This window comes from Dendropsophus ebraccatus, chromosome 8 (genome assembly GCF_027789765.1).
Source record: "Dendropsophus ebraccatus isolate aDenEbr1 chromosome 8, aDenEbr1.pat, whole genome shotgun sequence".
Classification (NCBI taxonomy): Eukaryota; Metazoa; Chordata; class Amphibia; order Anura; family Hylidae; genus Dendropsophus; species Dendropsophus ebraccatus.
In genome coordinates, this window is record NC_091461.1 from 123771134 (window position 1) to 123785074 (window position 13941).

At 45.6% G+C, this 13941-nt stretch overlaps 1 protein-coding gene across 1 annotated transcript in view; it reads left to right on the top strand.

The window, feature by feature from the left end:
• The window catches only part of LOC138800118 (tenascin-N-like), a 46318-nt gene extending 32705 nt beyond the window's left edge, over positions 1 to 13613 (top strand). Inside the window, exons 7-14 of the mRNA XM_069981927.1 lie at positions 662 to 925; positions 1682 to 1812; positions 4783 to 4915; positions 5674 to 5825; positions 5916 to 6012; positions 7484 to 7651; positions 8601 to 8764; positions 11100 to 13613. Of these exons, the coding sequence (XP_069838028.1) occupies positions 662 to 925; positions 1682 to 1812; positions 4783 to 4915; positions 5674 to 5825; positions 5916 to 6012; positions 7484 to 7651; positions 8601 to 8764; positions 11100 to 11186 (1196 nt within the window). The 3' untranslated portion in view covers positions 11187 to 13613. The remainder of the gene's footprint in view (positions 1 to 661; positions 926 to 1681; positions 1813 to 4782; positions 4916 to 5673; positions 5826 to 5915; positions 6013 to 7483; positions 7652 to 8600; positions 8765 to 11099) is intronic.
• The last annotated feature ends 328 nt before the right edge of the window (positions 13614 to 13941 follow it).

Here is a 13941-nt window from a genome sequence, read left to right on the forward strand (position 1 = left end):
CCTTATACATATAAACCCCATATGCACATAAATCCCGTACACATATAAATTCCATACATATATAAGTCATATACATATAAACCCCATACACATAAAAACCCCATATATATACAGTATAAATCCCATACACACATAATAGTTCACCGGAACCACCTATATTACAGGTCAGCTGCCTTTATGTGTATTGGCGCCTATAGATTGCGTCTTCTCTATGGAATTAGTATGATGATGGATAAGAAGATGATAGAACCCAGTCAGGTTGTATCAGAAGTTTGTGCTGCCGGGATATAGTTCTATTAGTTGTGTGTATTATCCCCAGTAAATCCTATGGTTGGCGGCCTATTCATATTCATAGCGCAGGCTTTATGTGCTTTGTATATAATGGAGACTTTTATGTTCTTTTTCATCATTTGATTCATAATAGACTTGTGAGGCACATAAAACATAACGTGTATGAGAGATGTGGAGAATGAAAGCTTTATTCTGTATTCATGGGGATAATCCGGGTACAAAGGCTCAGGCCACGGAAAAGGTGAACAAAATAATGTTTAGAAACACATCGATGAGAACAAAGAAGCCGTAATGTTCAGTCCTGGCCTAGCGGGAGGCCCGAGCCGCCATTCTCATCATGTGGTGTAATATCAATATCCAATATCCTCAGGAATCGATGGTCCCAAGAATCTGGTGACCACAGACGTGGGTGAAGACACGGCCAGCCTGTCCTGGGAGGCCGCCCGAGCCCAGATAGATCGCTACATACTAACCTACTCATCGCTGGACGGACAGAGCGAGGAGATGGCGGTGGCCAAAGACAAGACCAGCACCTTCCTGACCGGCCTCACCCCCGGCATGGAGTATATATTCAACATCTGGGCAGAGAAAGGAACCAAGAGGAGTAAGAGAGCCTCAGTCACCGCCATAACAGGTGAGATGGGACGGGCCCCTCATGGTGGAAGCTGTACAGGAGACTTTATGTGTTTCAGTAGCCGGGAGCCCTGATTCCAGCCCTGGTTTGTATTTCATTACTGTGCACACTCATACCCGGGACATTACCTCCTCATTGACTATCCACACTTTTTCCTGTATTCTCAGATGGGTGTGAACTTTAATTCAAAGGGGAATATGAATTTAAGGCTGAGGAATTAGGCTCAGGGGGTGAATATAAGGCTGAGGGGTGTAAACCAGGGTCAGTAGGTTAATATGAGGCTCAGTGGGATGAATATAAGGCTGAGGGAGTAAATCAGGGTCAGTGGGTAAATATGAGTTCTAGGGGGGTAAATATAAGGCTGAGGGGTGTAAGCCAGGGTCAGTGGGTAAATATGAGGCTCAGGGGGGTGAAAATAAAGCTGAGGGGGTAAATCAGGGTCAGTGAGTAAATATGAGGCTCAGGGAAGTAAATATAAGGCTGAGGGGGTAAATCGGTGTCAAAGGGGAAATATGAGGCCTAGGGGTTATTTGATTACCGGTGGCTATAGAAGTTGGATGGAGCCCAAGGGAGTCGGGGAATACATGGACACTGCCATAGGCTGTATCCACCAGGACTCCCTACAGCTGCATCCAACTTCTTCAGCCGCCGGTAATCACATGCTGAATGACTGAGCATGCTCGCGCTCATCTCTCATTTACTTCACACACTTTCATCAGCTTCTTATAGAAAATTCGTTTCCGTACTCTTATTTAGATATCGATGCCCCCAAGAATCTGCAGGCCTCCGGGATCACACAGACGGAAGCCATCCTGACCTGGACTCCTCCTGTCGCTGAGATAGATGGCTATATACTCACCTATGAGGATGGGGATGGAAACCGTCAGGTAAAGGATTCCCCTAATGTTCATCTACAAATAACCTGTCACATGGACATCCGCCGCCCTCGTGTTATAGAGCCGGAGGAGCCGAGCAGAGGGAGATCATCTAATGTAGAGCAGGAGGAGCCGAGCAGAGGGAGATCATCTAATGTAGAGCAGTAGGAGCAGAGGGAGATCATCTAATATAGAGCAGGAGGAGCCGAGCAGAGGGAGATATAATATAGAGCAGGAGGAGCCGAGCAGAGGGAGATATAATATAGAGCAGAAGGAGCCGAGCAGAGGGAGATCATCTAATATAGAGCAGGAGGAGCCGAGCAGAGGGAGATATAATATAGAGCAGGAGGAGCCGAGCAGAGGAAGATATAATATAGAGCAGGAGGAGCCGAGCAGAGGGAGATATAATATAGAGCAGGAGCCGAGCAGAGGGAGATATAATATAGAGCAGGAGGAGCCAAGCAGAGGGAGATATAATATAGAGCAGGAGGAGCCGAGCAGAGGGAAATATAATATAGAGCAGGAGGAGCCGAGCAGAGGGAGATATAATATAGAGCAGGAGGAGCCGAGCAGAGGGAGACATAATATAGAGCCGGAGGAGCCGAGCAGAGGGAGATCATCTAATATAGAGCAGGAGGAGCCGAGCAGAGGGAGACATAATATAGAGCAGGAGGAGCCGAGCAGAGGGAGATCATCTAATATAGAGCAGGAGGAGCCGAGCAGAGGGAGATATAATATAGAGCAGAAGGAGCCGAGCAGAGGAAGATATAATATAGAGCAGGAGGAGCCGAGCAGAGGGAGATATAATATAGAGCAGGAGGAGCCGAGCAGAGGGAGATATAATATAGAGCAGGAGGAGCCGAGCAGAGGGAGATATTCCCCATATGGCCTAATGCAGTAAATGTCCCATTAGGTCCTGTTCACACTATGGAATAGGCGTAGAGATTCCGCTTGGAACACCCGCTATCTCTTTCAATGGGAGGCCTCGCGTGAAGCTGCACATTGAAAGAGAATGCAGGCGAGATTCGTGAAGTCCGTGGGCGGGGGTTCCAAGTGGAATCTCTGCGCCGATTCCATAGTGCCAACAGGGCCTTAGTGTTGAGTGAAGTTGTCGAACTGTTTGGGTTCAGAAAAGTTCTGATTTCAAACGCTCAGTGTTTGGCTCTCGGCAGCTGGAGAAGTTGGATGCCGTCCTAGGCCATTGACTGTACCCACCAGCACTCCTTAGGGCTGTATCCAACCTCTCCCGATGTCGAGCTGTTCAGGATCAGAGACCGTTGCTGATCCTGAACCATTTGGCACCTTCTCACCCCACCAACCATCTCTTTTCGCTCGGGTCGAGTACGCTTTGTATATTAGCGCCGCTCAGAGCCCCAAGAGGTGCGGCCCACAAACCCTCGGACATAAACCAATAATTCTGAGTTGCACTTAGCTGGCAATGGTTTCATTTGGGGAGGTAAAGGCGGTTTATGTACAGTAACATAAAGTATATGAGTGAGCCAACACAAGCTGGAGCGTGCGAAGATGTCTGCCGCAAAGGTAATTACCGCCATGCCAGATGGAGGCATACGAGCCGGGTTTGTTTAGTGGAGCTTTAATATCTACTTAATGATGTCGGAAGAGGCCGGATTTCAGCACTAAGAAATATCATTGAGATGGAATCATATTGAAGATGATTTTTATGGTTTATTTTGTGGTATTTAGATGTTTGCCTGGTTGTAAAGTACAGGCAGGTGGAGCGCGCTCTATACAACGTCCCCTCATGTCAGCCCGCTGCCAAATGTTTCCCGTCTAATGTTTGGGACTTGTTTTTTGTTTATTCAAAAAGTGAATGTAACCCCTGAACACCACTTTGTTATTTACACCTTAAATGGCTAGTTCACAAAAAAAATGTTTTCTTTCAAATCAGAGATTTGTAATTTACTTCTAAAAAAATATTCCAGTACTTATCAGCTGCTGTATGTCCTGCATGTATTGGTGTATTCTCTCCAGTCTAACACAGTGCTCTCTGCTGCCACCTCTGTCCATGTCAGGAACTGTCCAGAGCAGCAGCAAATCCCCATAGAAAACCTCTCCTGCTAACATATGGGTTAACAAAGAATATAGAAACAACAGTAATAACATACAAACATGTTAACTTTACTGTTGGCACTAAAGTCAGTGCTTATAGATTTTCTCTTTTGTAATATGTTCTTAAAAAAAACTAATAAAAACATTGAACCAGAAAACCTCTCCTGCTCTGGACAGTTCCTGACATGGACAGAGGTGGCAGCAGAGAGCACTGTGTCAGACTGGAGAGAATACACCACTTCCCGCAGGACATTCAGCAGCTGATAAGTACTGGAAGACTGGAGATTTTTAAAGAGAGGTAAACTACAAATCTATATAACTTTCTGAGACCAGTTTATTTGAAAGAAAAAGATTTTTGCTGGAGTACCCCTTTAATCTTTAAAGGAAAATTATCAGCAAGTTTGTGCAAACGCACCCGATGTCCGTGCAGCCGCGTCCCTCATCTTTCCTGGCTCAGTTAGATGTTTATTGTATCATCTTTAATTATATATCTTGGATTGCAATGAACCTTTTTGTACTATTGTTATTCCCAAAGCAGGACTGCAAACATGTATGTCAAAAAACAATGTCAGTATGCAGAATGCTCCTAAGCGCACCCTAGTGGTGGCTGAAGGTAGTCAGAGCTTCATCATTTACCTCTATACGTGGGATTTAGGGATATCTGACATATATGATATATGATATTATAAGAAAGGGATTAACCCAAAAACTCTAGGAGTAGGCTATAGGGATAATCTATAAAGCTCTATATGTGAGGCACTTTAAAGGATATATGAGAACATCAAATTTAAAACTGGAAGAACAATGAAGTCAGTGATGAATGGCGAGTCTCCCGTCCATCCATTAGTGTGTTGGTTCTGTAGTAGCGTTTGAGTTTGCGATAGTAATGATGGATTTATCTGTCTATTACAGGAGATCGAATTAGATGCCGCAAGTAAGAGCTACGAACTGAAAGGTCTCAAGAGAGGATCCCAGTACAATGTCTTCTTAAAGGCTTACAAGGGAGAACGAAAGAGCCGACAGGCCACCACCATGTTCATTACCGGTAAAAAGATGAATATTATACATTGGACTCATCAAAGTTAAAGGGAATCTCTCCCTAGGTGTATGGTGCCTAAATGAGGGCAGTATAATCTAGTGACAGAGATGCTGAACAGATCGGTGTGTTACTTACATCATTCTGCTCAGTCGTTCTCCTAATATGCAGGAGAATAGGATTCTGGGCACACCCATCCCCCCGCCCTCCAGCTGCTGATTGACAGGTGACTGCCTATACATAGCATGGATAGATAACTGCCAATCAGCAGCTGGTGGGTGGAGTTTTCTGCTTCTCATGAATATCCAGGACTACTGAGCTCATGCACATAATGGGGAGGACTTCTTATTGTCCATGTTATTCAGGAGGAGATCTCTGGATCCATCATTCTGTTCAGCTTCTCTGTCACTAGTTTATGTTACCCTGAGATAGGACGCCATAAACCTACTGGCAGATTCTCTTTAAGGATATTATCAGTGAGTCAAGAAATGTTTCTTTAATATATGTAATACCTCTTATTACCACTTGGTGAGCTAGGGAGCGATTCCACTGAAACTGTACATGTGTTTGTGAGCTATTCTAGGGTGGTATGCCTGTATACTGTATATACTGTATATGGATGCATGTCCAATCTTTGTGTTATAATTCCCTTTCTATGCTTCCTGGTTATATTACTATAGTAGCTGTTTGTATTGTCACCAATCTGGACAGTGACAGGTTACATGGTTACTATTGTACATTGTTCATATCTCTTATTCCCCCGGCAGTGGCGATCGTAATCAGATTCCCTGTGGATTGTAGCCAAGTCCGACTTGCGGGTAACAGAGAGAGTGGAGTCTACACCATCTACCCTGGAGGAGACAACACCCCGGGTATCAGAGTGTATTGTGACCAGGACACTGACGGAGGTGGATGGACCGTAAGTCACTCAGGTTTTATCACCGAGAACACGTAAACCGTAACGTCCATGTACAGAATTCTCCATCTTGTTTGTTTCTTCCCCCTTCAGGTGTTCCAGAGAAGGACCAGCGGGAAGCTCGACTTCTACCAGCGCTGGAGGACGTATGGGGAGGGATTCGGAGATCCCAGCGATGAGTTCTGGCTTGGTATGGAGGAAATAATAATGTGGATGAGTGGTTAGATATGGGACTGTATCCTGGAGGTCACATGATCCCTGCTGCCCTATGGGAGGACAGGATATAACGTAGATATGGGACTGTATCCTGGAGGTCACATGATCGTGGCTGCCCTATGGGAGTGCAGGATATTACTCAGCCATGGGACTGTATCCCGGAGGTCACATGATCCCTGCTGCCTTATGGGAGGGCAGGATATAACGTAGATATGGGACTGTATCCCGGAGGTCACATGATCCCTGCTGCCCTATGGGAGGGCAGGATATAACGTAGATATGGGACTGTATCCCGGAGGTCACATGATCCCTGCTGCCTTATGGGAGGGCAGGATATAACGTAGATATGGGACTGTATCCTGGAGGTCACATGATCTCTGCTGCCCTATGGGAGGGCAGAATATGACGTAGATATGGGACTGTATCCTGGAGGTCACATGATCCCTTATGCCCTATGGGAGGGCAGGATATGACGTAGATATGGGACTGTATCCTGGAGGTCACATGATCCCTTATGCCCTATGGGAGAGCAGGATATCACTTAGATATGGGACTGTATCCTGGAGGTCACATGATCCCTGATGCCCTATGGGAGAGCAGGATATTACTCAGACATGGGACTGTATGCTGGAGGTCACATGATCCCTGCTGCCCTATGGGAGAGCAGGATATCACTTAGATATGGGACTGTATCCTGTAGGTCACATGATCCCTGCTGCCCTATGGGAGGGCAGGATATGATAACGGAGAGAAGCTGAGCTCTGTTATATGGAGGCTTATGTGATCTGAGATGGATTTCTGACAGGACTCCTAGAAGACACGATGAGAGTCCTGCTGTCTCCACCCCTAAAAGATGATTGACAGCTTACTTTGTACATAGCCTGATACTGGAAGAGCTGTCAATCATTAGGTGTGGGTGGGGTTATGAGGACTCTTATGGCTTTTCCTAGGAGTCCTGTCAACATTTGTTTCATCCTATAACTGTATATAACAGAGCGCAGCTCCTCCCCCTCTATCATATCCTGCTCTCCCATAGGGCAGCGGAAATCACCTGACAAGTTCACTTTTAGGGGTTGTTCATTATTGGGAAAGAAAGGCTAAAAATGTAAATAATCTATACTCACCTGCTGTTCTGGAGATCAGCACATAGGAAATGCCCTCTCGGTGACCCCCTGACCCCAGTGGCGCCCCCCTCAGGGTGCATTCACACTACGATGGTGCCCCCTGAGGCACAGATATGGCAGCACACTGTTGATATATACCAGCACAGAAATCCACAGCCCCATTTACTTCAATGACTGATCTGTGCAGTTCCCAATTGTTGTGGTAATTCCAAAAGTAAATCAGGCAGTAGAGTCTAATATCACCCCCGTTATATCCAATGGATTATCAGAGTGAGAACATTAGAGACGGGTGCCTGACCTTCCCTGACATCATCTCTGCAGGTCTGGAATGGATCCACAAACTTACAAATACTCCAGGGACCAATTACGAGCTACGCGTGGACCTCCGGGTCGGAGCCGAGTCGGCGTATGCCGTGTACCGCACCTTTAAAGTGGGTTCTTCAAGGGACAGATACAAGCTGACAGTAGATGACTACTCCGGGACGGCAGGTGAGGCTGTCACTGGGTGATCCTCGAAGTCTGCAGCTCTGTGCTCCAGATGTTACAAGGAGAGTGTGTGTGGGGGGGGGGGTGCGGGATCATTGGGGTACACAAGTTCTTTTTAAATACAATAGTCAAGAAATTTTTTTCGATAACTTTCTAATTCAACTAGATTTTTACAATAATTTTGTACAAAATTTTAGTGACTGTTATCCCTTTCTGTCACTCACACTACATAATAATCTCCTCATTTAGGACCAGTGCTGAGCGGAGATGCAGGACTGTACAGGTGCGGCAACGTTCTCCAAACCTGATTGTTTGCTATTTGACTCCCATTGTCTGGAGAAGTTGGATGCCGCCCAAGGGCTGCCAGGAAAACATGGACACGGTCTATGACCTATGGCGGCATCCATGTTTTCCAGGACCCCCTAGGGCGGCATCCATGTTTTCCAGGACCCCCTAGGGCAGCATCCAACTCCTCCAGTTGCTGGGAGTCAGATTTCGGGCGTGGGATTTGGAGAACGTTGCCGCACCTGTCCAGTCCTGCCTCTCCACTCAGCACATCTCAGATATAACGTCCTATAATAATCCTGTATAATAATAATAACAATGTAATAATCCTGTATAATAATAATAACAATGTAATAATCCTGTATAATAATAACAATGTAATAATCCTGTATAATAATAATAATAATAATAATAATAATAATAATAACAATGTAATAATCCTGTATAATAATAATAATAATAATAATAATAATAATAATAATAATGTAATAATCCTGTATAATAATAATAACAATGTAATAATCCTGTATAATAATAATAATGTAATTATCCTGTATAATAATAATAATAATAATAACAATGTAATAATCCTGTATAATAATAATAATAATAATGTAATAATCCTGTATAATAATAATAATGTAATAATCCTGTGCTGCCGTTTCAGGCGACGCTCTTAAGTATCACAATGGATTGAAGTTCACTACGTGGGATAAGGACAATGATTTGGCGCTGACTAACTGCGCTCTGTCACATCGCGGAGCCTTCTGGTACAGGAACTGCCACCTCGCCAATCCTAACGGGCAGTATGGCGACAACAATCACAGTCAGGTATGAAACAAACGTAGTACAGAGCGGTCAGAGGGGAAATCTGCTTCATCCAAAGAACCCGCAAGAACGGAGCGTTACGAGCTCTAATAATATACAGGAGATTGGATGGGGAACCTTCGGACCTCCAGCTGTCCAGGCATGATGGGAATTGGAGTTATGTATTAGCTGGAGTGTCCTAGAGTCTAGATGTTTAAGACCCCACTGATCATTGGATAGAGCCAGACGAAGCGCTTAGCTCAGCTCTTCACTCTGTGGATCACTGCAGGAGTCATAGACTTAGACTGAAGCTCATGTCCTGCAGAGATCCAGGGAGTGAAGTGCTTAGCTGAGTGCTTCTTCCTGCACAATATTTTGATTTGTGGGGGTCTATGCTCCCAGGACCTGGACCAATTAGAACTTTATGTCTCTATGAGTATAGTGAAAGTTTTTTAAGTGCCCATTTAATATACATAGAGAATGAACAGAGCTGCTGATCCCGTCCCGACTTGTGGCTCTATTTAAAATAAAAGAGACAGAGCACCAATGTTAAGATCCCTGGGGGCATGGAGGTCCCCCCTCCACCATCTCATACTTCTCCCTTATCCTGTAGATAGGGGACAAGTAAGTTTAAAGTGGAAACCCCCTTTAAGAACTGCTTTGTGTCCTACAAGAATTCAGGGTGTGAGGGAGAGAACCAGCGGCACAGAGGGTGCGGGGGGCATTTTGAGTTGCCTATTGTAGCGGCATGGGTTGTACTGACTCGGGTCTCTCTGTCACATAATGGATATTACAGGGTAGGTGGAGCCCCATTTAGTGCAGGGGCCCAGGAGCTGTGTGTATGGCGTTCAGTAGAAGCCCCCAGCACACTCAGCTATTACTCGGCCTGTATCCGGCTTCCTTGTATCAGTCGCTGGATATGTATTCAGGTGAGTTTACAGGTTACATAAACTATTTGCCCAACAGGGTTTTCCCCATAAATTTCGGCTTTATCTCCATTTTTACGGCCTCTCTAGAAATATTCTCTTTTGTTTAAGATATTCATCCCCGGGAAGACTCGCGGCTCCTTGTTACGGGACACTATTTCACTCCAGAAAATGGCTGAGAATAGATTTGCTGTCACTTCTCGCACCTCGTACGGCGTCAGGAACGGTCGTGGTTGGGTCTGATCTCCATTGGAGACAATAGATGTGCTGCTGATCCCAGGCGGCTGTAGAGAAGACTGATGGCAAATGAGACATTTACATAATTCGGCTGCTATTTATGGCTCTCCGCCAGCCACATTAACAGAATAGACGTAGGAATCGGGAAGCTTCCACTCTCCGCCATGCTGCCGTCTGCTCCACAATTTATGGAGAGGAATGAGATAATAGAATATTGTAGTCCCCAAAAGCAGAAGTGTTACTACGAGTCCTGCATCATACTGGCCTGTGATACCTCCTGTACTGTAATAGATGGAACCCCACCCATGTGAACAGTGACCCCCCCCCCCCCCCAGCTAGGATGCTATATCTGACAGGGCAAGGAGCCATTGGCTCCCTGTCCTGTCAAAATCGCTTGTGGCCAGAGGCAGCATTTTGTCTCTAGCCACAAGCGGCCTATTCGTCACTCCTGCACTCACATAGCAGGAAGGGAGGGGAAGAAGCTGGCGGAAGTGCTCCTGCAGGTGAGTATGGCTTTTTTATTATCTATAGTTTTTTGATCTTTGGTTTCCTGAAGCCGCCTGAGAGACTTTGTGATCAGTATTTCCTGACCATAATACCTGACATTGACGTGTACATGGGACCTTAACCCACGGATACCCAGACAGTTCATATCCAATGAGTTTATTCTGCCAACCAGCAGGGGGCAGCACTTCCAATTGTATATTGTGGTTTATCTCCTCAAGAACAACATGACCATTCCATCTCTTTGCAGCCACACACAATAATCTGGCACCCCCCCCCCCCCCCCCCAAAAAAAAACCCTGCATATGTAAGAAATGCAACAGCCTACACAGATGCCAAAAAAGATGGTCCCACAGACCTTGTGAGTGGAAGTCACCCCCCCCCCCTCCCTCAGTCATAAGCAGGAGAGGTTTTCTATGGGGATTTGCTGCTGCTCTGGACAGTTCCTGACATAGACAGAGGTGGCAGCAGAGAGCACTGTGTCAGACTGGAGAGAATACACTACTTCCTGCAGGGCATACAGCAGCTGATAAGTACTAGAAGTAATTTACAAATTTGTATAACTTTCTGACACCAGTTGATTTAATCCATATTTGTTCCCCTGGAGTTCCCCTTTAAGTGACCGAATATTTCCCAGTGTTCATCCTTTCGTACATGTTCTGGTTTCCTAAATATTCTCTTCTCTTTTCCAGGGAGTTAACTGGGAGCCTTGGAAGGGCCACGAATTCTCCATTCCGTTCATAGAGATGAAGATGAGACCTCTTGTAGCGGCAAGATGAAGGATTAAAGGGAATAAATATAAAATCCCATCTCTGAAGGGGTCGGAGCAGATTGTGGCTTTAATCCCATCCACCATGGACAAGGGAGCGCTGTGTAACAGCAGCCATCTTTAATCTCATCCAATCCATTTAAAGGGATTTTCCATTTTTTTTTAATAAATAAAGTGTAATTGCTGAATGAATGAAAACTTCCACGACGTCTGATATGCGTTACCATTCAGTACCGGTCATTGGTCAGATGTTTGCTATCAGTGATGGAGAAGAGGTCGCTGTGTGGGAGGCCGGGGTCACACTCCACAACGAAGGATACGGTGGAGTGATACAACTGTATCCAGACAATGCTCTGTGAGCTCCAGACTGATACATTGTACATAGTGAAGCATTGTATCCATGTCAGACAATGCTCTGCGCTATGGATCCTGAACCTGTAACATTGTATACAACTCTCAGATCTAGCACACAGAGCATTGCCCCGGCTGTATTGGCTGCAGCACTACCTGTAGATCAGTTTTCAGCAAAAAAAAATATTTCCATTCACTGACAGCAAATATTCTGAAGATTAAGATCGGGACTGAAAGGTAAAATATCCAGAATGTGGTAAAACTTTATATAGTGATTGAGATTGATGAACAGCTGAAAATCCTCGTTAAAGGGGTCCCCCAGCCTTATGTAATGGATTCCCTATCCTCCAGCCTAATGTAATGGATCCACGATTCTCCAGCCTTATGTAATGGATCCCTGATCCTCCAGCCTTATGTAATGGATCCCTGATCATCCAGCCTTTTGTAATGGATCCTCTATCCTCCAGCCTAATGTAATGGATCCCCGATCCTCCCACCTTATGTAATGGATCCCTGATCCTCCAGCCTTATGTAATGGATCTCCGATCCTCCAGCCTTATGTAATAGATCCCCGATTCTCCAGCCTTATGTAATGGATCCCTGATCCTCCAGCCTTATGTAATGGATCACCAATCCTCCAGCCTTATGTAAAGGATCCCTGATCCTCCAGCCTTATGTAAAGGATCCCCGATCCTCAGCCTTATGTAATGGATCCCTGATCCACCAGCCTTATGTAATGGATCCCTGATCCTCCAGCCTTATGTAATGGATCCCCGATCCTCTAGCTTTATGCAATGGATCCCCGATCCTCCAGCTTTATGTAATGGACGCCAGATCCTCCCGCCTTGTGTAATAAATCCCCGATCCCCCAGCCTTATGTAATGGATCCCCTATCCTCCAGCCTAATGTAATGGATCCACGATTCTCCAGCCTTATGTAATGGATCCCTGATCCTCCAGCCTTATGTAATGGATCCCTGATCATCCAGCCTTTTGTAATGGATCCTCTATCCTCCAGCCTAATGTAATGGATCCCCGATCCTCCCACCTTATGTAATGGATCCCTGATCCTCCAGCCTTATGTAATGGATCTCCGATCCTCCAGCCTTATGTAATAGATCCCCGATTCTCCAGCCTTATGTAATGGATCCCTGATCCTCCACCCTTATGTAATGGATCACCAATCCTCCAGCCTTATGTAAAGGATCCCTGCTCCTCCAGCCTTATGTAAAGGATCCCCGATCCTCAGCCTTATGTAATGGATCCCTGATCCACCAGCCTTATGTAATGGATCCCTGATCCTCCAGCCTTATGTAATGGATCCCCGATCCTCTAGCTTTATGCAATGGATCCCCGATCCTCCAGCTTTATGTAATGGACGCCAGATCCTCCCGCCTTGTGTAATAAATCCCCGATCCTCCAGCCTTATGTAATGGATCCCTGATCCTCCAGACTTATGTAATGGATCCCAGATCCTCCAGACTTATGTAATAGATCCCTGATCCTCCAGCCTTATGTAATGGATCCCTGATCCTCCAGACTTATGTAATGGATGCCCGATCCTCCGGGTGCTGCTGGTATGTTCTGCTCTGCAGCGATCTCATAAGCTCTTTGGGGGGTATGTCAGGAGTCGCCCCCCACTCTTATACACTGAGGATCGGCCATCGATATCCTAAGGCTGAGGGACCCCTTAACGTCTTGTGAATCTCCCCCGAGGAGGCCGGGCAGCTGAACCTTTCTCTTTAGTTGTGACTTTTGTTCTATTTATGTCACTTGGGCTCAGACGCTCCCAGCGACTCCTGCAGCTCCGGAAACTTCCATCCTTTCTTTTATACTTTGTACTTTGTTAGTATTTAACCTGATGGATGTTTTTCATGTTTATTTAATGCCGCAGCCGCTGCCGCCGCCATGCCGCAGGACTCCACGCAGTGAGGATTGTTGCTGGTTTTGTGCCTAAATCCAGAGAGCGGGTGGGACCGAGCGATCCCCCCTAGAAGCGGCAGGATATGTAAATAGTCTATTTCTACAATGTCTCTTGCTGGCGAGCTAACTCCTCCCTGTCATCCGTACAAATGTATATAGTTGTATACGGCACTACAGACTACAGCTGTACTGAGATAGAAAAATAAAGACGTTCACAGGATACCGGAGTGAAGCTGTTTTTTAAGACAAACATTTACCTACCACATCTGCTGGAAGTTTGTTCCAAGCATCTACTCCTCTTTCAGTAGAGTTATATTTTTTTTATATCGCCCCTGTAACCTCTCATTGTCTCCTCTTCTTCTTGAGTTTAACTTAAGCCTAATTTATTCCTGTAACACATTTAAGGCGAATGTACCATCCGCAATATTCACTTTAAGTGTAGCATATCAATAGAACGGCGCATGGAATTAGAATCAATGGAGTCGTGTCACA